General features: G+C 49.7%; 1 protein-coding gene across 1 annotated transcript in view; it reads left to right on the forward strand.

Moving 5' to 3' along the window:
- The window catches only part of CACNA1B (calcium voltage-gated channel subunit alpha1 B), a 312,680-nt gene that overhangs the window by 273,860 nt on the left and 14,534 nt on the right, over positions 1–24,286 (forward strand). Inside the window, exons 37-41 of the mRNA XM_074608904.1 lie at positions 2,940–3,067; positions 10,268–10,364; positions 20,365–20,473; positions 22,434–22,541; positions 23,975–24,087. Of these exons, the coding sequence (XP_074465005.1) occupies positions 2,940–3,067; positions 10,268–10,364; positions 20,365–20,473; positions 22,434–22,541; positions 23,975–24,087 (555 nt within the window). The remainder of the gene's footprint in view (positions 1–2,939; positions 3,068–10,267; positions 10,365–20,364; positions 20,474–22,433; positions 22,542–23,974; positions 24,088–24,286) is intronic.

Genomic DNA, 24,286 nt, shown 5'->3' on the forward strand with positions numbered 1-24,286 from the left:
ATCCTGTGTCCGACTGCTGTCACCCCTTTGACACCCCGTGGTTTATTTCTCCTGCATATATTAAAAAATGTGGAGCCCTGAAAGCTTATACAAAGTTAATGCTCCGTTTACCGATTCCTTCAGCACTCTCTATTTTAAAGCCAAATTTTTTTCCTCGCACAAATCTCTAACCCAACATCAGATGTTCTCATTGTTATTTTAAAGCATGTTATTGTTCCTAAAGCTTTTTTCTTTTTAAAAAAGCCCAAACAACACCCCCCTAGGCTCACCCTCCCTGGCTCATGTCAGCCGTCCTGCTTGAAATGTAGGAGGGGAATTGGAGGCTGGAGTGCATTTGTGCTAAATACAGCTTTGCCTGAGCTTCGCCCCTGAGCCAGCGCTCCTGGAAAATCCTGGAAATTCCCATGAAACCGCACCCTGGGCTTGCTGGCAGAGGGAGGGGAGAGCCCTCTTGGAGAGCAAAGGCAGGGAGGGCAGGCTCTAAAAATAGGCAGGGGAAAGCCAAGCTGCTGGGCTGCTACGGGCCAGGGCTGTAACTCATTCCTTAAAATGCGTCCAAGCACTTTGTTGCAATGAGACATGTGGTTCCCCGCAAGCGATTAACGCGTTACAGAGCCCCAGCCTTGCCAGGAGGGCACACTTCTATGGTTTGTTCGATGTTGTTACACCATGGATTGGAGGGGAACTGGATGACGTGTTTGTTTTGAAATGTCGTTTCTGGCTCTTTGCGGATGTCCAGCCTGACATAGTTTTCCTCCTGTAATTTACACTGTTGAAAAATATAAATTGAAATTTAAAAACACGGGGACTTTAGAAACAGCTGTAGGCAAGCAAGGGAAAACTGTACTGAGCCACGGCTGGAGCTGGGAGAAAAGGATAGGGACCAGGGATCACGTTGGCCGACTCTCAAAAGTTGTGCTGTCTCTTGATGCTCTGGGGATTCTGTGTTAGACGTGGGGTACCTGCAGCACGTGAGTGAGCCCTGCTGGTGTGGTTGTAGTGCTTCCAGGCATTGAGCAGCTTTGAGAAGCTGGGTTGGACATCCCTGTCCAGTACTGGTCTAGTGGGAGGTGTCCCTGCCCATGGCGGGGGGTTGGAACTAGATGATCTTTAAGGTCCCTTCCAACCCAAACCATTGTCCCTGTGCATGGCATGAATTCAGGCACGTTGCTGCAGAGGCAGAAGCCTCGTGAGCAGCTGAGGCGCTGGCAGGGCTGGTGTGCCTTCAGCTGTGTGCTCTACAGCTTGGCCTGGAGAAGACCTTTGGGTAGTGTAAGACTCCCTGGTGCCCCAATGCATTGATATGTTGGGGGCTGAGTTCTGCTCCCCACTTTCTGTTGGGGTGAGTTCATAAAAAATAGATGGACTGGGAAGTCCGTGATTAGCTTTGGTGGTGATATGGTGATTTGTTGTGGGCTGTGCTTGTCTCTGCTGGTGGATCCTGTGCCCCAGCAAGAGCCAAAACCCCTTCCTCCATCCACACAGGAATACAAACTGTTTAAAACTGCACAAACCCCAAACTCTGCTGCCTGGTTTTCTTTTAATGACAGGCAGACCAGCCGGGGAAGTCCATATTCAGTTTAATTCTACTCATCCCCACGCGGGAGCTCACAGGCTGCTTGGCCGCTGTCCTTGCTCAGCGGGGTGCAGAGGAGCAGCGCCCGTGGCAGCAGCTCAGCCCCCTCCAAAAAGACACAACGAAGGTAGAAAGGGGCCTTGTGCCAGTCAGGTCTTTATCTGGCACAGGAGCATCCATTCCGCCTGCCCTCCTGCTCTTCCATTCTGCTGGTGCACCTTGATCTTTTCCCATTGAAATCCTGGGGACTTTTCAGTTGGCTTTAATAAGAGGAGAATCTTTATATGCCAGAAGCGTTTGCCGGGCTCAGTGTTAGACAGCGGCCATTAGGGACAGGAGCCTTTTGTGTGTCCTGCCCCTCGTCTTTCTGGGGATCTTTGAAGGTTTGAATTGTTCCGAGTCTAAAATAGGGCATTCAGGCTGAAGAATGGTTTTTCCTTCAGCTGTTCTTGTCTTGATGTGCCGTGATATGAAAGTGCTGGAAGAGTTCACATCACCCGGCCGGTGAAGCAGCGGCTGGGGCCCGTGTGCTGGTCTGTGCTGGAGCAGAAAGGGCAAGGGAGAGGCGCTGAGCCCCTGTCGGGCTCTGGCATGGGTCATGCTGTAGGGCGTCACCAGTGGTGGGCACGTGGCCAAAGTGTCTGTTGTCAAAAGCCACGGCAAACCTGCCGCATACGGCAGAGCTGGCAGTGGCTTGCAGGGGAGGACGGGGTGGCAACAGAGTCCCCAGGGACCCAGGGCTGTTTGTCGCGGTTATTCTCTGGGGTGTGGCTGCTTCTTGTAGAAACCACATGCCCTGCTAAGGGAATTGTACCCCTCCCTTCCCCTCCCCTCCCCTCCCCTCCCCTCCCCTCCCCTCCCCTCCCCTCCCCTCCCCTCCCCTTCCCTCCCCTTCCCTTCCCTTCCCTTCCCTCTCTCCCTTCCCTTCCCTTCCCTCTTCCCTTCCCCCTTCCCTTCCCCCTTCCCTTCCCTTCCCCCTTCCCTTCCCCCTTCCCTTCCCTCTTCCCTTCCCTCTTCCCTTCCCTTCCCTCTTCCATTCCCTTCCCTCTTCCCTTCCCTCTTCCCTTCCCTTCCCTCTTCCCTTCCCTCTTCCCTTCCCTTCCCTCTTCCCTTCCCTTCCCTCTTCCCTTCCCTTCCCTTCCCTTCCCTTCCCTTCCCTTCCCTTCTCTTCCCTTCCCTCTTCCCTTCCCTCTTCCCTTCCCTCTTCCCTTCCCTTCCCTCCCCTCTTCCCTTCCCTTCCCTCTTCCCTTCCCTTCCCTCTTCCCTTCCCTTCCCTTCCCTTCCCTTCCCTTCGAACAAGCCATATTTTTCCCTTCTGGCACCTTCTCCTCTCCCTAACTGCATTATTGCTTCCTCTCTGCAGATGTTAAACCTCTTTGTGGCTGTGATTATGGACAATTTTGAATACCTGACCAGAGACTCCTCCATCCTTGGGCCCCATCATTTGGATGAGTTTGTTCGTGTCTGGGCTGAATACGACCCAGCTGCCTGGTATGTACGCTGGTATACGTGGAGAAAAGGATATACGTTGTGTATAAATACCACACCTCTACACCCAAACAGCCTGTTTTAATGTGAAGAAAATTACTCCGAAGCGTGAGGTAACATTGGTGGTAAATGCTCCAACTCCAATTCACCGTGCACTGGAGATGAACAGGTCTGATGTCATTACAAGGGCATTTCCTTCAAATCAACACGAGAGAGACATAAACCAATAAATTGAGAACGCAAAACGTGCCCTCCTCCCCCCCACACACACCCCCCGCCAAAAATTAATAGGGTAAATTCAAATGATCTTGGCTAAATGGCCAAGTAGAACAGCTGTTTGGCATTTCCAAATGGAGCTTTGATTGCCTTTGGCTTCTGCCTCCCAGTTTGGAGATAAAAATACGCTGAGTCTTTTGCCATTCGTTGGCAGCGCTTCAGGCACCTTGAGAGTTAACTAGGCCGCGTCTGCGCCATGTTCCTCTCCTAGCTGAGAAGCACCTCGGTGGGTTCGCAAATCCTGTGCAGAGACATGAGGCCACGCACACACACACAAAAAAATAAAATTCAAGTTGTCAAGGTGCTCTTTTTCCCTAAAAGGAGCTGATGTGCCCCACGGCAGCGTCGGAGTCAAGTGCTACAGGCTCAGGCTCCACCATTTGCTTTCACCCGCCTGTGAGGCAGCAGGGAGTGACGTCATGTTTCTCAGTGTAAGGGCGGTTTGCTGAAAAAAACCGTGTTTTTTAACCAGACGTATCTCACCATTTTTGATCTTGGAAGCCTCCTTCTAATGGCATCAAATTGCAGAAGGGAATTTTGTTCTCTTAAATAACACTTTAGCTTGTGGTTGAAACGTAAGACGCGCGAAATAAGAAGAAAGTGCAATAAGCCTAACTTTGGAAGGATTTCAGTTCTCAGTGAGCCTCTGATAAAAATGCTCCTGAAATACGAGCGTGTTAAAGGAGGAAACGGTTTTCTCGCAGCCAGACGGTGAGGTGCTTGGTTTTACGGTTTTATCTCTTTGTTTTTCTTACTCGAAGACATTTCCAGGGCGAGCTGCACACCTGGGCTTAAGCACCACGGCAGCGGAGCCGAGGCACTGTGCTGTGACAGACCCGAGAGCCGCTGCCGAGGCGTTTTAAGGAATTTTTTAAAAATGAGGGACCAGTGACCGCTTCTAGAGCAACACTGACTTGAACACGCTGCTTTTCTCCATTGCCCAGAGAACGCTACCGCGCAACAGCCCTGGCGACAGTGTTATTTTCATTTCGAGATGCTCTGAGATGCAGTAATTTCCTTGGTAATTCTGCAGCTTGGGAAGTTGCTTGCTGGGAGACTTTTTTTTTTTTTTTTTTTTTTTAATTTAAAACCCTACTACTTTTGTATCCATTTTCCTCCCCGTGAGTTACTCTGCAATGAATCTCGTCTGTCTTTGTAATGAAGCTGCCTCCAGCTCCTCCAGCCTTTTCACTCTGGTTTTTTTTGTTTCCCTTCAGTAGAGACAGATGCAGAAAGTGTTTGTATAATCAGCACTTCCAACTCCCTGCCAGGATGCAATTAAACCGCTTTAAAATCCCAAGTTAAATTGATTTAGGCTAACTTTAAATGGAAACCTATCCCAAAATGACTGCATTTCTCTGAACTGTGTGTGATTTTAACTAGCTCGAAGCCATCCGTACTACGAGCCTGCGTATATGCGGCACACATACCAGCAGCTTCTAATCTCCGAGCAGATTTCCATTACCACGTGCTCTGAAACACAGACAAGTCCTTTGTGGGTATTTGGCAGGCAGTAAATAGCTTTTTGGTTTTTTTTTTCCTTTCCCTTTTTCAAATCCCACCCTATCTCTTCCCACTCGAAAATCTCAATGAGACTGAAAACTGGGGAGTGCCCCTTCTCTCCTTAAAAAATAGCCTTGGCTCTGATTAGCGTCCGTGGGAGGAGTAACACACCTGCGAGGGAAAAAATTAGTATCGATGTGGCTTTTTTAATGTTTATGTGTTCAGGAACTTTCCGCCCATAAGTGGCACGAGCATTAAGTTTACAGAAAGATTTGCTCGTTCTATTAACTCTGAGCCACGGAGGTTACATTTTGTGAGTCACTCAGGGGCCAAACCTTTTCACTTCTAGAGCTGTTAATACAGAATATGTCATATATTAAGATCCTAATTTTGGTTCTCTAACCCCATTCCCGCTTCGCTCTGGTGTGAAGCTATTGCTGTTGGCAGCGGGACCGGGGGCAGAAGCGCGAATCAAAGGACAGCCAAGACGTGATGCTCCAGGCTTGATCCTAAAACATGTGCACGTTCGGGATTTTCCATGTGCGAATAGTTCCACTGAAATCACTTGTTTTTGTAAGTGGGACTAACATTTCCGCAATTTAAAAATAATCTGAAATCCGTCCACAGTTTAGGGCCAGGACACATCTTTTGATCATTTGGGCTGAACTTCTGTGAAGCGCTGGACGTGGTATTTTGGAGATTAATAACTTGTCTTTTCGGGTACGGCTCCCAGCAGTACGCCCTGGGTTGATCTGAAGACACAGGGCTTTAGAGGACCCATTTTTTATTGATCTGTTTGGTCCACTAGTTGGTCAAACCCATTGAAAGAAAAGGTTGATCCAGTTTTTGTTTTCCACATCAGCCATCTCCTTTTTAGCATTTCAGCTCCCAGTATAGACCTGTAGGGGAATGGTAAATAACCACCGTAGCATAATTTGCAAGAAAGAAGACTCCCAGGCAGTGTTATCTTATGCTTAGATGCAGGTGAGCTGGTTCCTACTTCCATCTGTCGCTAATTGATCACCTCTCGCAAGGTTTATTCTTTGATTATCCCAAGAAAAAGGGAATTACAGTGTTTGTCCGCTTTCCGTGGCTTAAGATCCTCGGTGAAAGATGCTGCAAGGGTAAAACGTACAAGTGTCGTTATACTTTTGTTATAGAGATAATGTTTTAAACAGAGGCTTAACGTGTGTGTGTGTATTTACGTACCTATTTCCAATACCACCTTTGTTTTTCTTACAAAATCCAACTTCCTGTAAACTTTTCTGGGGGAAAAACATTCAAAAGGAAGTAAAAAAATGCAGCTAGCAGCTGTTGTTGTAGGTGTGCGCCACGCTTAGTAGGGGTAAGTATGGGGAAACCGTTGGATTCAGGGGTGGGAGGAGCCTCGGGCGCACAGAAAAAGAGAGAGCGAGAGAAATGGGGTGCACCCAGCGGTTTGCTCCGGGGCTGGGAGTTCAGCAGGAAAGGAGTGAAACCCCTGAACTTAAGGATGAACTGGGAATGAAAAGAAAATTGGTTTTCTATGCGCTTTTAGTTGTTCAAGATACATAAAGTGAGCGCTTTCTCTCTCTTATACTCCCCTTCCCAGTGCCTACCCCTTAAAGATACTGGAAATGGTGGTCTCCCCATCCCATTCCCAGTAGTTGCTCCCAGGAAAGGAGGGAGATGCTACTGGCAGCACCTTCAGTGGCCGGGAGGAGCCACAGGTGCTCCTAAGGGAGAGCTTTTTCTTGGCTCAAGGGAAGCTGATAAAATAAACAAAACTCAAATAGATCTAAACAAGGAGGGAAAGAACCTCTGCTTGCCAGAATTTTTCGGAATTTGCTGCCATGACCCTCCAAGGCAATGGTTTTTCAGCCTTCCATGAACTCTTAGAGAGCTCATACACATTTTCTACACGCTGATTTTACAAAACCATTCTAAAATTTCGGTAAACTTCTTGACTCACTTAAACCAATATACTTTTTATAACCACGATTAGGCCTGCAGCCAAGACTTGCACGGTTCCATTTGATCTGTTTCTAAATTAATAGTTTTGAGTTGGTTGTGAAGGTTTTTGAATAGACCTTCATTTTTCACGTCCAAAAAAGCGGTAATATTGAAGGAGATATTCCAAAATATCCCGGCCTTCTTTATATAACATACCAAAATAAACATAGTGAAGCCAAATCATCTCGGTTTTATTTGGAGGTCATTTTGAAGTTCAGTACAGCTCTTTTTACACATGATTTCGTTACTTAGAAAAGATTAAGGAATCTAATCCTGCTGTTAAATTAGCTGAAAATATTGTTGGGAGTTAATGAGACTGACCATAAAGCTACCTCGAGGCGTCTGATTTCACCTACTGGTAATGAAGGCTGGATTTTCCCAGTGCCGATAGCCAAGAGACGGCTCTGGAGATGGCAGTTTCTGGACTTCCAGCCAAATGGCTTATTGCCCATGAAGCAGAGTACAGCCCTGCTGGGGTTACGTAGGTGGTAGCAGTGGAAGGTAAAGGGTCCCAAGCTCTTTTGAACCAGCTAATTTCAATCCCAGTAATAATCCATTAAAGAAGCTATTTGTGCGCTGCGGGCTCTGGTTTTGCCGGGCTGCTGCAACGCCGGGGCGGTGGGTAGGGGCCGTCTGTGGGCAGATGCATGGGCAGAGGGAAGTAAAATATTAGTGATAAAGGTAACATAATGCAATGTCTGGAAGGCCCTGCACGTGGCACTGAGGGCTTCACAGAAGCAAACCCAAGGACGTAACTTTTGTTGGGCAGCTGGAAGTTCTCTCCCTCTCTCTCGGTCTGTGTTAATGTACCTCCTTCACTGCAAGCCCCGTTGCTGTCAGACTAACCTTGCTTTGCAGCGTGTTTTGCCCTTCCAACTTCTCCTGTTTGCCTGGGGAAAAAACTGATTCCTCTCAGATTTCGCTGTCATAACATCTGATGTTTTCTTTCCAGTTGCCGGATTCATTATAAGGATATGTACAATTTGTTACGTGTAATTGCTCCACCCCTGGGCTTAGGAAAGAAGTGCCCTCATAGGGTGGCATACAAGGTTTGGAACTTCAGAGACTCCCTCCAGCATTTTCAGTTCTGGTTTTTGTTTCTTTTTACCCCCCTTCCCCCCCCCCCCCCGCCAAGTGCAAATGCAAACAGTACAGAAAAGGAACTGTAACGTAACTAACCCCTTGCCTGAAAAAAGGAATGATTGAGTGACTGCCTCCTTTTTCCTCCATGCATCTCTTCCCCGTCTACTCCCACACCCCAGCTGGCTGGAGACAGGCAGCTTTATGAGACAGTGAACCCTCCAGCTTCCATCCCGCCGGGTCTGGGTGGGAAGGGTTGGGGAAAAGCAGGACAGCATCTCAGCGCTTTCCCTCTATGGATGCGCCCCAGGGAGAAATGTCATCCCAAGAGTTGTAGGGAGCAGCGAGGCCATTTCACTTGGGCTTCACAGCATTGTCGCTCCAGTTGAATGACCAGCGTTTGAACCCTTCCCTTTCCTCAGCTGAAAAGACATTTGATCTAAGCCCCGGTTAACTGGGGGGCAGGGTGGGATGGGGGGAGATGAAGGGCAGAACTTCTCTCAGTGCAACTGCAACAGCCAGAGATTGCTTTGGGAGCAAATATAGGTCTCTGAGATGTCCACCATAGGACACCCAGTGAAACCTCCTGCTATGCTTGGGAGCCGGGGTGGGGAATTAAGGAGAGGTCTTGCCAAGAAATGAGGGCAAGAGGACACTGGACTTCAGTGGGGTCCCAGTTATAGGCAGGGATTTTCTTGCCGCTGGTGCATGGAGAGCAGAAGGTGAAGGAGAGAAGTGGGAGCAGCCAGCGTGGAGCTTGCTTCTCTCTTTCACTCCAGCCCAGGTGTTTTCCACACCTGATTAGGGATTACGAGTTAATGAGCATTGCGGAGAGGCATGAGACCCTGTACCTCCAGCCAGAGCAGGGGCAGGAGAGAGAAGCTGGGGGAAGCCGTTGGCTGTAATTACAATTAGTGTCTCTCAGCAGCCTTTAAATTAGCTCTGGGCTATAAAAGCTGGGTGGTATTTTAACTGCATTGGTTACCAAGGACAGGAATAGATGGGTTTGGCTTGGTAAGTTCTCTCTTCCACCCACTCCTGCATCAATGCTTCAGGAACAGGAACGGAGACCTGTGTCAGGGTGGTGGGCTGGGGAGCGGCTGCCGGCTTCTGGAGTCGTCCTGCTTGGGAAAGGGGTTTCATATGGAGCTTAGGTCTTGATAGATAGTGGAGATGATAATACCGTTGTGCTTTTCCAGGGGTTAAACATTAATTAATAACATGCTGCAATATACTTAGACCTTCTCAGATGCCAGGCAGCACAGATTTGCAATAAGCAGGCAGCTCGCTGGGAAAACAAAATGAGATTGCCATAGTCATGCTCCCGGTTTCAGTAGTCAGAAAAAGGCGACACAGGAGAGTTCCTCGCTGTTTCTGCATCCCTTGTTTTCCAGGGCAGGGTTTTATTTACCACCAACATGCGCTGAAGGTAGATGCCATCAGTAATGGGCTGGCCTAGGGGCCTTTTCCCAAATCTCTGCAATTCCCAGTTCCCTCTAACAGGCAGGACAGCCAGCTGTCCTCAGTGTCAGAGACAACCAGTTGACGTTGGGTTGAGAAAAGAGGGGCCCCATCAAATGCAAGGGCGAAACAGGCCCCTTTTCCACCACCTTCCCGCAAATTGAGTGCTGGGCTCTGGTTTTGTCAAAGCCAAATTTGGGCTGGAGGAGAGACCCAGGCTGGCTGAGGTTTTGCAGAGTCGCACCCTTGGCTTGGAGTCAGAGCAGTCGCAGTCTGTCCCCCCCCAGCAGACACACCGGGACCGGCTTTTTGCTTCTCTCTTAACCCACAGGCCAACCTGAAAACCAAACTCTGTTCACGGAAGGAAGGCTGAACATTTTCTCTAAGCCCTGGCTCTCCCTGTCCCATAACTCTGCCTACCAGCGCTCCCCGGCATGGTGAATCCAGCCTCTTGATTGACTGGTTTGGGGGGGTGAGAAGGGGAAGCATCCCTCCACCCCCGCAAAGAGCCACCCCAACCCGCGCCCTCCCTGCACCCTCTCCACCCCGAGCGGAGACATCAATCATTCCCCGCGGGGACTGCGGCCGCCGGCCGTCCCTGCAGCGAGGAGGAGACGTTGGGCGCTGAAACACAGCAACGGAAGCGGAGAAACCTTTCGATTTACCCACCTCTTTATTTTGGTTTTGTTTTCCTGAGAAATCTGATTAACCGGATCTCTGTTTTCTTGTCTGCTTTCCCTTTTCTCTCCTCCTTTTCATTTGCTCCATTGTGTTGCCTTTTTGCCCCATCCCCTCTCCTTTCCCACCCTCGCCCCTCCCCAACCTTCCCCAACCTGGTCTGGTTTGATTTCTGTGTCCTCTTGCTTTTGCCTCCCTCCCTTTGACTCCAAGCGGGCGCATCAGTTACACAGACATGTATGAGATGCTGAGACACATGTCCCCACCTCTAGGCCTTGGAAAGAAATGCCCTGCTCGCGTTGCCTATAAGGTAGACCAACCCCCCTTAGAAACTCCTGCCAAACCACCAGCTTTTTTGTGCCGTGGCTGAAGCGGGTGCCGGTTTTCTGTGACATTAGTGTTGTTCTCCTGGACTTTTCTGGTGCTTTCTCCAAGCAGAGTGGATTTTGGATCTTCTGCCTTTTTTTTTTTTTTAAATTTTTTTTTTATTTTGTAATCTTTTTCTGGTCTTTGAAACTATGGCACATCAGTTTGTCTTTCTAACTATGTCTCCGCTTTCTCTATCAGTGTTTCTCTCTCTCCTCTCTCATTCTGCTTCCATTTAGGCTAATTTGGGGAGGGAGGGTGCTAATGAGCAAATTACCCCACCAGTAGGATCCCCATTTATCTTCCTAGAGCTCTTTGACTATCCATTCTCACTAGCCCTTCAGTAGTATGCTGTTTTTTCCCCTTCTTAATTAGATTGGAGTAATTAGAGTAGGCAGTACTGTAGGAGTTAGCAAGCTATTAAACACAGGCAACACCAGAAGGGCTCCTTAAATACCCTCGTGAAAGAAATTATTTTAACAGCAAACGTTTAAGACGGTAAGATGAAGAAATCACTCGAACTTATTGTTTATTCTGAAAAACTTTTAAATTGAGACACACACACACAAAAAATACATTCTGTCCCCCATGCTGCTAGCTGCTGCCTTTCAGACGCTGCCTGGATGAAGACAGTGGAACCTGGGTAGAGACAGAGTCGAAATTAGGAAGCAGACCCCAATTCCTCCAGGGAAAGCCACTCTGCTCTCCCGACAGCTCGTGGGACGCTTAGAAATTTGCATTTTGACCCCCCCAGGTTTTGGAGGGAGAGTTTTGCCGTCAGCGTTGAGCATTGGTGTAATTGAGCATCCGTCAAACCCAACAGGGGTTGGTTGCTTTTTTTTGCTGTTGACCTCATTTCAGCCACCACCAGGCCTAATTACTGCCCCCCGCTGTGCTTGGTGCAATGGATCCAGATCGCAACATCCCCTCCCGTAGCGCCTGTTTTTTCGCTGGGGCCGTATCAAAGCAAGATCTTGCAAAGAGACTCGAGCTAAACCCAAACCTGGGCTTGCCTTTATGTCGGGCAATTAGCGGCAAGAAGAGGTTCAGGTACGGCTTTCTACAACGTCCTGCCTCAGCGTGTTAGGATTTAAAAGAAAAAGGAAATTAAACATAACCATAAAGCTAGCCAGTTAGATGTCTTCTCTCTATTCCTTTTGATTTGTTTTTGGCTACTTTGGTAGCTGCTTTAAAAGAGCATCTCTATTACGAGCAATTCATACCCACCACACCGTAACTAAGCTCCGGGAACCCAGCTATGTCAAAATGCCAGGTCTCAGCTACATCAGATGAGTGGGTAGATAAACATCTCTATGGAGGTACCAATTACACCCAGAAACCCAATGCTTTTAAAGCACTCAATGTCTCCTTGTAGCACCTGCGAGTTTCCATTGACTTCAAACGGAGCTGTGTCCTGCTGAAAGCCTGGCAGTGGGTGTTTGCAGCTGGGCAACCAGCTCTGCTCCGTGGGCACACGTGCATGCTAGAAGCATAAAGTTCTCCCTTCCCCCCTCCCCCCCCCCCCCCCCCAAATCTTGTACATTTAAAGAAGGAAGAAAATAAAAGGGGATAAAAAAGAGATTATGCGTTAAAATAGGCGTTTTAAACCAGCCTTTTGGCATCTCTGTGCTTGCGCTCAACTCTTGCGACAGAGGCACTGCAGATGGGCCTTCCCTTCTCTGTCTTTTCCCCGCGAGTTAGCTGGTATCTTGTTTTATTTGCCTTTACAGAACAAATCCACAGCACTTAGGTACATAGGAATAGCTTCTCTTTTAAATACAGACTCCTGATTTTTTTTTTAAAGTTGTCTTTATTTTTTACCCTTCTATGAAGAAACCCCTACAAGGTGTCTGTGTGTGACTGAACCATAAGTAGAGATGGGTTCAAGTCAAAATGCCCCAACCTAGAGTGAACACCAGATTTCTCTGAGTTTGGAGGTGACCAGGTTTATTTTGCATGTTATCAAAGAGCCCCGAACTACAGAAATAAGGATTTAAGACCAGATCTGAGTTTTTCCCAGGGCGTAAGGCTGCAGCTTGGGCTGACCCCAGTCCCAACTATGGCTGCTGACAAAACTCAGCCATCACGGGGAGGCAGCACCATGTTTTGCTCCCTCCCTCCCTCCGCCGCGTCTCCGTGCAGCGCTAGGAGCAGCACGGCCATGGAGACAGGTTGGTGCTGAGCACCTTCCCCCAGACAACAGCTGCGTGTGGGTCTCAGCATCCCCCTGCCCTACACCTGCCGGGTGTCCCCCCAACCAGTGTCATTCCTGCCGTCCCCCCACTGTCAATGGAAGCCTCGGGGAGGCCGGTGCAGCCCACCCAGCCTCGCACGCCTCCGTGCAGAGCCAGCCTGAAGGGGGACAACGGCCCCCTCATCCCGCAGCCGTAGCTCAGTCAGTGCCGACAGCAGCCGGGGCTTTGTCTCTGCACTATTTCTGCTCTCTCCCTTTGAACCAAAAGATGTTTTAAAAACCTTACCGTTCTGTCCGGCAAAAGCTCTTTTGCCCCACACATCCACCCTTTTTCTTTCCATATATATATATATATATTTTCCCAGTCCTCTCTATTTGCAACCGTTTTGCGTGTTTTCCCCCTGTCTTTGTCTGTGTTGCCTTCTCGGTGTGTGCACGCCGTTGTTTCGTTTGGATTCTTTTTCCCCTCTTTGCAGCCTCCTCGGCTGCTGTCCTTCCTCTCTGCTGTTTTCTGGTCCCCCTCTCTCAATGGTTCTCCTTGGTGGCCGTGACCAGCCTCTGCAGTTCCGCGCGCGTGGCTCGCTGCTTGCCCGGGGGGTGCATGCCTGGGATGCTCCGGCACCGGGAGAGCTCTATCCTGCACTGGGTAGGGGGGATGAGGAAAGGGTGAAGAAAATGAATTTTTAAATCTTTTCTACCCAGTCAGATGAAAAGAGGGAAGAAAACCACTTTGGCTTCACTCTGGTGTCTTGAGATTGGGTCGCTGGTCCATTTTCAGATGAGGATGGTGTTTTTTCACTCTGTCTACAGTCTGTATCGAGACTTGGAGGCCCCTTAGATAGAATGAGCTTGTCCATAGCGAAGGGTCCTGGGGTTTCATATGTAATTCAGGAGTAGTAGTAAGGGCAGAGTGGCAGCCAGGTCTGCCGTCACCTGGAATCAGTCTGTCCTTTGCACCGCAGAGCTTTGTGTGCATCTTTAGAGAAAACGGGAGAAGGAAATAGGAAATGCCCACGATGCTGTTAAATCTCGGTCTGGCCCTACAATGCCACCAAGATGTCTTGCTGATATCTGCAAGAGCAGGGTTGGAGGAGGGTTTATTTCAGAGCCTGGGGGTGTGATTCTTAGGAACGGTGTGGTGCTAGGAGAGGCGATAACCCAAGGCTTTCCCCACTGCTCTTCAGAGTCATCTCTTGGGGACAGGAGAAGGCAGCATCGCCAGCGGGCACATAGAATCATAGAATGTGTTGGGTTGGAAGGGACCTCTAAAGGCCATCTAGTCCAACCCCCCTGCAGTCAGCAGGGACATCTTGAACTAGATCAGGTTGCTCAGAGCCTCATCCAGCCTGGCCTTGAATGTCTCCAGGGATGGGGCCTCCACCCCCTCCCTGGGCAACCTGGGCCAGTGTCTCACCACCCTCCGTGTAAAGAACTTCTCCCTCATGGCTAATCTAACCCTGCCCTGCTCTAGTTTAAACCATTGCCCCTCGTCCTATTGCTACACGCCCTTGCAAACAGCCCCTCCCCAGCTTTCCTGTAGGCCCCCTTCAGGGACTGGAAGGGGCTCTAAGTTCTCCCCGGCGCCTTCTCTTCTCCAGGCTGAACCCCCCCAGCTCTCTCAGCCTGTCCTCACAGCAGAGGGGCTCCAGCCCACGGATCATCTTTGTGGCCCTCCTCTGGCCCCGCTCCAACAGGTCCATGTCCTTCTTGTGCTGAGGGCTCCAGAGCTGGACACAGTCTGTCCAAGTCTAGCTCCAGGAGAAGCCCTGCATGAGCTCTGCAGGGCGGCGCTGGGAGCTGGAGGAGGCTCTTGACTTGTTTTTGTGGTTCTGTGGGTGCTGTCAAGCACAGCTTTGCACACCCTATTTGAAGGGTGATTCATTGCAGGGATTAGGAGGGCTCTGACTCTCCCTTTAGCACCTCCTGACATGGCCAGGGCTCCTGGTTATGAGATGGCAGTTGATCTCGGAGCTGAGGTGACTCCCCATCTGCACCTCACCTTGCCCATCACCGCCAGGTGGATTTTAACATCTGGATTAGGCCCCCTGAAGGCTAAACAAGGATTGGAGCGGTGCGTTTGCTAGCTGCCCAGCCTCGCTACCTCTTCTGCATAGAGCTAGCACCATGCTTTGCTTTTGCTGGAGAAGGATTGCCCCTCGGGAGGTAGGGTGCCCACTCCATGCAGCAGGTCTGGTTGTCTGCCAGAGACACAGCCCACATTTTGGGACACAGACCTTGCTCCTCTGTTGGCCATGGGAAGGAGAAAGGGCACGGCCAGCCTCTCTGAAGTCAAGAGAAGAGTTAAATGAGAGTAGAATAATTACAACTAGGTCGGGGTGAATTATTCATAGCAAATAATTTATTCACCAAACTCAGCCTCGTTTCCCACAAGCGACGCTCCATTGTCCCGAATTTATTCGCGTTTGGGGATTATTCCCAGAGCAGCCCGTGTCCCAGAGGCTGCTCGGGAGCTGCTGATGGGGGGGGCTCTTCATAATTCAAATCCGTGGGGGTGCCCGCTAGCTTCCTGCCAGTTGTAGCTCGGCGTGCTCCGCTGCCTGCTGACGCTTGGACAAACGTGTCAGTGAATAAGATTTACAGTGCAGATATTTCTGTTCCGTGCTCGCTTTCTGGGTCAGGCAGCAGGAGACCTCTGGCTCTCCTGAATTTCCAAACCCCCTTTCTCTAACACATTCCCTGCCCATTCGGACGCTGCCCCAGAAGTTTCCAAGCAGAAGATCTGCAGAAAGCACATGCTGAAAAGGCACAAATTCTGCCAACTCTGCTCGACACAAAGGTTTGGTTTCTCGTTAGCGGCGTCTTTGCTTACTTACAATTAAATCACTACTGGAAGCTGAGGGGTGTCTGCACCCCTCCTGGCCTCACAAGGAACCGGAGCGAAAAGTGTTGCCTCCCTAACCCCGGCTGTAATCGGTTACTACCTCGTTATCTGCACAGAGTTAATTAGGAGACTCTAGAGACGGTGTTGCAGCTCCTGCCTCTGGGGCCTTCTCCTGCAGAAACATTAACGAGCTCCCCTCGCTCGCTGGGGAGGGGGGATGCCTCCGAAACCGCCTAATTAAAAACCGGAGCGGGGACTCCATCTGCTGCCGGCTGCTTTGCCTCAAAGCCTCTCGGAGGAAATTGGAGGCGAAGGGAGGAAGAGGAGCAGCACGGGGAGCAGGGAAGCCCTTTCCTGCCAGGTCTGGGCACCTGGGAGGGATTTTTACTTTTTCCCACCCCACCCCCCCCTGCTCCCCACTTATTAATTCGCCTGAACACCCCTTGTTTGTGGCTGGCAATTCCCAGGGCGCCCCAAATGATGGAAGCTTTTTTACTAGTGCGGGGAAGCATCGCGTCCCCTGCCATCTGCATCAGCAGGCGCGTGCACGTTTTCCTTCTGGGGTCTAGAAAGATGGAAAATTATCCAAATCAGATTTTTTTTTTTTTTTTCCTTTTTAAATCAGATTTTTACGTCGTATTCTAAAGCATGAGGAACTGGTAAGCTGTGGCCTTGAAGTGCAACTTCAGCCAGAAGAAACAGCAAAAATGCGGGGAAATGTTAATTTTACTTTAAACTGTGTACAGGCTAGACAACTGGTTCAGGTTGTTTAACCATGTTGCTGCCCGCGCGGTATGAAAAACATTGAGGTTTTGGTTTTTTTTTTCTCTTCTAACCTGGTTAGGGATGAAAATCAAAAGTTCTTGATTAATTTTTCAAAGAGCGATTTTGAGTCAATCAGAATATTTGACTTTGAGCAATTTTACCAATTTCAGTTGGATTCCAGTTCCTTTTAAATGGGTCCTATAGAAACGTAAATGAATTAAAATACAGGTAAAATTAGAAAGATGCTTTTAATTGATTGAATTTTGTTGCTCTGCACATGTTGGTAGGAAATATTTTTACGTTCAAGATGTTTCATAATATTGGAGGGGAAAGGAAGATTTCTTTTTGTTTGCAGTTTCAGTCTTTCAGTTGCTTTTCTGGCTTTTTAGGAAAATTTTTAGGAAAACGCCCCAGACGACGTGGAGGGAAGTTGAGGGTCCTGGGGTGGCTGTGCCAGTATCTGGAGCCGGTATCTGGCTGACTCCTCGGCTCCCCGGGATGCCAGCGGGGACGCGGCGTGAGCGTGTCTCACCAACCTGCCTTGTCCCTTGCCTGCCCCACGCGGTGTGGTGGCAAAGCTATTTTGAATCAAAGATGAATCAATTCCCTCCTCCCAACTGCTTCATCTTCAGCAGGGGGTCTCACAGAAATGTAGTATATCTGTTTAAGTAATATATTTTCTCAAGTCAGGGGCTTCCAAGAAAGTAATTCTCACGGATGTCGGAGGGATCTAGGGTGGCTTGTAGCTGAGACCTGTTGGGCTTAGTTGCAGCAGGTTATAAGGTGCTTCTGTCCCCTTTTGTGGCCTTTTTTGGCTAAGAAATGAGCAGCTGCTCTGCCCTGGTGGGTGCAACTTGCAGCCCATTTGCAGTGTTTGCTCCTCAAACTGGCTGCCGACAACCTGCCCCGGGGAAGGACCAACAACCTGCCCCAGGGAAGGACAGGGAGATACATCCCAGTTTGCCACCCCATAGAGAGGAGAAAGGGAGACCTAAAGGTGGCTGGGTTGACCTGTTTGACCAGTTTGCATACTGGGGTGGAAAAAAATGCTGTAGGCCAGGCAGCGCTGAGGGTAGCATCGGGAGGAGGGAAGGGACGTGGTCTGGGGAGGGACTCTTCCAAGTGGCCGTTCACAGCTCTCCTGCTCAGCGTTTGCATGTGAGTTTTGCTCAGCTGACCTTCCTGCAAGTGTGCAATTGTAATGTGCATTCTCTTGGACAAATCTCCTTTTAAATCCTTTGTCCATGACTAAAGTCTAGAAGGAAAGCCCTTCACGCAGCATTGCTGCGTATAGCTGAGATGTGGCCTGTGTTCTGCATCCATTCCCTTTGAGAATTTGTTCAGTTGGGGGCACCTGGGATGTCTCAGTTCCAAAATAGGGGGTTTTTTTTGGTACTAGTTTTTGTGAGGATAGAGCTCTCCTGGGAGGAATTATTTCTCATCTGCTTGTTCTTCACTCCCATGCATCTTCTTTCTCTCTCCATCCCTTAACTCCCTCTCCCACCAAACTGGGATTCAGTGGGACTCTGTAAATGGTAACTGTGGGCTCACGTGGTTATAATAATTTTGTTGTAACTTTTTGTGTGCTGAGAGCAGAAGTCTGAATTAAAATCCTGTTTCATTGGACGCAGGAGAACTGAAAAAATTGTTGTGGCGTTGCCAGCATTTGATACCGTCATTGAATTATAGAGAGAGGAGAGTCTTGGCTTTGATTCCCCTATCTCTGAGGCTTGTCAGACATGGAAGATAAGATAACCTCTGGGCATGCTTTAGGAAAGCTCTTTGAGACTACAATGGTTTGTCTCAGACTTTAGGAGACAGGGTAGGTTGTTACATGAGTCTCTTGTCCCGAAGACATGCAATAAGATAAATAAGGAGGTCTCGGCTCCTCTGGATGTCAGCTCACTTCAGAAGCAGACATTTTGCACTGGACTGGTGCCCCGTGCCCTCCATCAGCACACGCATACCTTTCTCCTGGAGGGAATGTTTTCTCCTTGGCTGGCAGAAAGTACCAGGGATGGAGTCTGTCCTCTCTCAGGGCACCAGAACACCTAAGGCAGCTCCGTTCATGCCTCTGGGAAACTCCGTGTTGGAGATTTCTCTGAGCAGGGAGGCTAAGCCGGTGCTGGGAAAGGGATCCAAGTCTTCATACAGCAGTCTTGGCTTGGTTTTGGGTAGAGCGTAGGAGTAGGAGACAGGGCTTGCACTGAGCTCTCTCCCCCTCGCCTTGCCAGAGACCCCAGGCAGGTCCCTGCTTTCAGCTACACCACGTTTCCCTTCGCCACCAAAAAACTGCCCGTGAGCCGCCGTTCTTCTACCGTGGCATTTCCCTGGGTCAACGAGGACAGTGGCACCCCTGAGCCACTGCAATGGGGCATCTGAAGCGGGGATTGCACCAGCAAAGCTGCATCGCTTGAAAAATACTCACGGCCCTTGATGCTGTGTAGCGTTTCAGCGCGCAGAGCCAAAGCGGGACCCGGCCCCATCTCTGCACTCTCTGCCGCGGCAATTTACTGCTCCGGAGGGTCTGCAGCCCGCTGCTGACGGCGCTTAAATTTCTTTAGCAGCGTGTTGGGCTGTTGTTAAACAAAGAGAAGGCTTCTGTACAGCGATAGGGATCAAAATAACAGCCTAAGCCGCTTTCAGATGTGGATGAAATTCCCTCCCGAGCGAGGGGCCCAGGCCAAGCCAAGACTGGGTTTTCCAGGCTGCTGCCAGGCTCTGCCCAGATGGATTAATGCCCGGCCACTTCCTCGGGTTGCGTGTGCCCTCGGAGAGCGGAAACACGGGGCTTGTCTGATATGGCAGCGGCCAAGGAAGTTTCTAAACAGCTTGTGAAAGCCAAGGCGCTGAGTGAGAAATCATTAGGTTGAGGAAGGAGAAGAAATCCATCCTTTAAATGCATTGCTAAGGTTATCAGCAAGGCTTGGGCAGAGCTTCTCCCCGTCTGCATTTACATGCTCTGCTGCCAGCGGTGTTCAGGGAGCCCCAGCTTTCCAAAGCACTCTTGGGTGCTTCACTGCTTGCAAGAATGAAGAATTTGGCCCATCAGAGGTGGTCCTGGCTGGTGATGGGGAAGGAGTTGCTACCAGGTCTGAAGGTCTTGGAAGATACTGATCCTGAGGGATTATTGCACGTTTGGACTGAAAGAACGTAGTTGGGGGAAATTGCAGTCCTGCTCATGTCAATTCAGCCTCTCCCGCTGTGGGTAAGGTCCGGATGGAGCCGTGTAGCTCTTTGACTGGAAGGAAAGGGGGGCACCTTCAGAGCTCCTGGGATACCCACAGGGAAAGGAGGTAAGAGACAGAACCCAAGTGTCTCCAATAAAAAGGATATTGCTCACCTTTGCCTGTTAGCAGCTGGACCCAAACTGCCCGAGTCCTTGAGCCCCACCTCAGGGCTCACCAGCCTTATTTTCCGGAGTGCTTCAGGCTGTGTACAAAGCACATCATCACGGGACCGCTCCAGAGGCTGCGGAGCTCCTGTACAAAGTACTCGCGTGCCTCCTGTTGTCATTGCCACCAAAAGTGCCTTCCTCACATCCCACTCACTGGCAAGGCCACCTGCACAGCTGGAAGAGGCCCAGTCACTTTCTGGATGGAGCCACATCCTCAGATGGTGGATGTAAATCGTCTTACTCCATCCAATGGTGCCAGGACCTGTTTGTTGCTGTTGCCCCTGTTGTAGAACCAGAATGCAGGTGAGGGTAACTGATGTAGGGATGGATGGTGGAGGTGGCTTTGTGGTTTATATCTCCTGAGCATGGTGCTTTGGCAGGGGTGACGGGCACCAGCCACGTGCCTGGAGGCTGCAGACATAGTTGGAGACGGTCAGGAGTAGGGTACTGGGCTCTGAAATGGGATGAGAGCATCCAAACTGACTTTTTGGGAAGAATTCTCTTCCAAGGATTGCAGTACAAATGCTGGCAAATCAATTGTTTAACCGTCAAAGCCACCGTTACAGCTCAGACCTGCTCCTGAGAGGGAGTTGACGTCTATACGGAGAAGATGGGTTTTAGCTCGGCGCACAAAAGGTGAACACACGTTTGTAACGTGGCTATTTCTAAGGGCTCGCAGGGGGGGAGGGAGGGGAGGGGGGAGGAATCCCGACCTGCGCTCACAGCCACTGCCTTTCTCTCTCCAGCGCCTGGTGCGGATGAACATGCCGATCTCACCCGAAGATTTAACCGTCCACTTCACGTCCACGCTGATGGCCTTGATCCGCACCGCCCTAGAAATCAAACTCGCCTCAGGTGAGGGGGAGGTGATGTCTGACAGCACGTGTGGGCTCAAACCCCAACTTCTCTGTTGGCTTGGTGTCCTCTTTAAACCACCGAAATCCTGCCCCAGGTGGAAATCCCGTTTTCCTATTGCCTGCATGCCCTCTGCCAGCACCCGAGGACAAGGGGCCCTCAAGGACAGGCAACAGAGAGGGGTCCTGAGCATCACTCTGCCTTTGGGGTGGCCGCATCCCAGCATACCTGCCGATGGGATGTGGAGAGCTCTGGCCATCCCAGTCGGGAGCTCTCAGAGAAGCCCTGTGCGTGCTCGTTGCCGTAGGACAGAAATGAGAGTTTCCATATCTCTTTTCTAAACTCTTCCAGCACGAGGCAAAACCAGCCCTTCCTCTCCAATCACTTTCTGCTGGCAGCAAGGCAGTGACTCCAAGTGCCACGAACCGCATTCCACCTTGAGATAAAACTTAATTATTTAAGTGTTTAATCAGGCATTTGCTTGACTTTCCAATTAAACATTGCGATGTAATAAAATACACTGGCCTTTTCTCTGGGTCGTTACACTATTTAATCAGGCTGGCTGGGGTCAGAATCCAGGCAAGACTGGCCAAAGCTCTTTTATACCTAATTTAAAAGCTAATAGGAGGTAACAATGCTCTTACGAGCAAAGGGCAGGGCAGGGTTAGGATGTTGTGCTTTTCCTAAGCTGTTTTAGGCCGACCATTTAACCTATCCGTATTAATTACCTCCCTCATATGTTGGTTAAACTTTGTCTTTGAGGCTTTGAGTAAGCACTGCTGGAAGAAGACAACCTTTTGCGCTCACTGGGACTCCCCTGGGGAGTGACACCGAGTATCGGACACTCATTTCGAAGGATGAATTTAGGACTGCCTGGGATTTTTAAGGGACAGCCCCTTATTTTAGTAATAACCTCTAGATAAGGACGCTGGGAGTTTGTATCATTTTAGGCTTCTGGTTTCCTGTCAGCGATGGTAATTCCGACCATTCGATTTTCAACTGCAAATGGCTCCCCCTGCCCTTTTCTTTGGCCCCCCACTGGGAGGGAACCAGAGAAGAGCTCAACTGATAGCGCTGGATTCTTTCGAGGGTTTATATCTGCCTGTGGGTTGTGAGGTTTTGACCTGTTTTGTTGTTATGTGCTTCGTTTGAATAGGTTTTGTGTGCTACATTTAATTGAGCCTTTGGTGGGACTAACAGGCCTTTAATAAACCCTCCCTAATGAGTTTCCGTGTGGGAATTCAAACCACCATGTAGCAGAGTACCCGGAGCCTCCCCCCATTACTTTTCTCTTAGAAAAATAATCTTTGTCATTCAGATGAACTACTTAATTGCCTACTGTGCGGTGCATTCATTTGGGAGCTGGCCTGTTGGCTTACGTGTACTTTAATCACTTTCCCCTTGTGTATTAAGACCTCGCTTTGGCCATTTGAATAATGCCGCTGTGTTCAGCTCTTTCTGTTTTACCCTGAGATATAGCTGCTGATACAGAACAGCGCGCTTATGTCTCATTGCCAAAGGCTTTGGGAAGAGTTGGTGATGGAGAGGGTTTATAATCAATCGTGGCGTTGCTCGCAGGCCAGCACCTCAGGCCAGGTCCTTGGCATCACACGTTGGAGATGCCGTTTCTTCCTGTTGACATTGTCCAGCATCCCAAAACCCAGGCACCCGCGGTTAGGTAGAATGAGCCTGAGCTGAAGTTGAAGCCCCAAGTAACAGCAGAGGGTCAGGGGGTTGAAGCGATGATGGTCCTCGTGGTTCACACCCTTTAGTCATGGAGGAGGTCACCGATTCCCTTTGCAACATCTGCCACGGCTGGCGCGGGCTTGCCGTTCGCAAGAAATGAGAGCGGGGCAAATGCCTTCTCCTGGGCTTGCTGTGCAAGTGGTGGTACGTGCTGACAGGACAACGGGTTTCACTCCTCGTCGTGTGACTCCTTCTCTCCCCTTCCTTTCCACAGGGGGTGTTAAACAGCACCAGTGCGATGCTGAGTTGAGAAAGGAGATCTCGCTGGTTTGGCCCAATCTGTCCCAGAAGACTCTGGATCTGCTGGTGCCTCCTCACAAACGTAAGTGGTTTGTCAGCAAGCACCCAACCCATCCTAGCCACCTAAGAAGCCCTGAGTGTGTTCCTCCCTCCTTGCCTGCTCTGTCCCTAGCCCCGTCCTAGGTGCACGGTCATTTAGAGGATGCAGCCAAGGAACCAAGTGCAGTTCCTGCCCCATCCCTGGAGGTGTTCAAGGCCAGGTTGGACAGCGCTTGGAGCAACCTGTTCTAGCAGGAGGTGTCCCTGCTGGAACTGGATGGGCTTTAAGGTCCTTTCCAACCCAAACCATTCTGTGATTCTATGATTCAGCTTGTTGGTATCCTCTGCGTAGGGTTTCCAGCCCGCACCTCCATGCCATGGTCACAAAAGGAGGGGGGAAGCTGAGGTCACATCTAGCCATGTATTTCATTATGCTACAGTAGATTTCCTGTACTTAGAAAAAAACACAAACCCAACCCAGTGCCAAGATGGGACCGATGCCCTGTGTGGCCTCTTCCAGAGCTTTTCCATAGCTTTGTCTGCCTCCAGCCTGTGCCGTACAGGACGGGAGAGCAATTTCTACCACCTGGGCTCCAGAAAACCAGAAGAAAATTAAAGTTTGCTGAGAACTTCAGAATCAGAAGAGAGGTATTCTGGGGCTAAAGGCCTTTGTGTTACTTGATGATGTCCTGGGCAAATGTGCTGAGAAAATGGAAAGTTTCCTATTATCTTGATTGGCCCAAACAAGGGCTCTGGATTCCTGATTAATGAGAAACAGTGCAGAGCAATAAAGGCATTGTTAATTAAAAAAACTGAGGGAGCTGAGGAGGTGCAAATCAGTGGGTAGTGACTGCTTAAGTCTTTTCCTCCCCTCCTCTCGTGATGCCTATATATCTGCTGCTTTAACTCCTCGCTCTATGGTAAGTGCTCCATTGCCGTGCGGGGAAGGACTGGTAGCGTAACTGTGAGGGTGAAAAGAGACATCTGGAAAAATGAAATTCTCTTTAAATGTATATTAGCCCATTATGCTCCGGTTGACTGTAATTCAAAGAAATAGGAATAAGGGTTCTTTGTTGATAAAAAGCTGGCCGTGGATCTGGTATTAATTTAGCAATTCTTCTGTCGGCAATGCTTACAATGCCACAGAGCTTTCCTGCCCGTTTTTTTTCTACATGGTCTCTGTGAATGTTTGCCACAGAGAGCTAGAGACAGGGGCCATCCTCCTCAGATGTGAAAGGCAGCAACAAGCAAAGACCTGAAGAAGCTGGTTTGTAACCTTTTGTTGGTCTTTTTTTCTTTCCTCCACTTTTCTGTGTCTGTTTTGCCTCGTTATTCTAATGTCGCCTCTTCTTTCTCCTTGTTTTTCACACCCATTTGTTGTTATTTCTTGTGCTCTTTGACTTATTCTTCTCTTCTCCTGATCCTTTCCCGTTCCTCGCCTGGACATCTCTGCTGCGTTTCACCATCCTCTGACAGCTGATGAGATGACCGTGGGGAAGGTCTACGCAGCACTGATGATATTCGACTTCTACAAGCAGAATAAGAACAGCAGGGAACAGGTCCACCAGCCGCCCGGGGGGCTGTGCCAGGTACTCAGCCCAAAGGTGCCATCGGTCCTCCCTCTTGGACAGGCTCTTCTCCAGCGTTGGGGAGCTCTCGCCAGAGTCACTGGCGCGTTTCGTCCACAAAGTCTGGATGCTTCTCTAGGCAGGATTTGAAAATGCTGTCTCAAAAATGGAAACCGCTCCTGAAAGTCTCTGTCTCTCAAAGAAAATTAAAACAAACAAA

Source organism: Larus michahellis, chromosome 15 (genome assembly GCF_964199755.1).
Source record: "Larus michahellis chromosome 15, bLarMic1.1, whole genome shotgun sequence".
NCBI classification, from domain to species: domain Eukaryota; kingdom Metazoa; phylum Chordata; class Aves; order Charadriiformes; family Laridae; genus Larus; species Larus michahellis.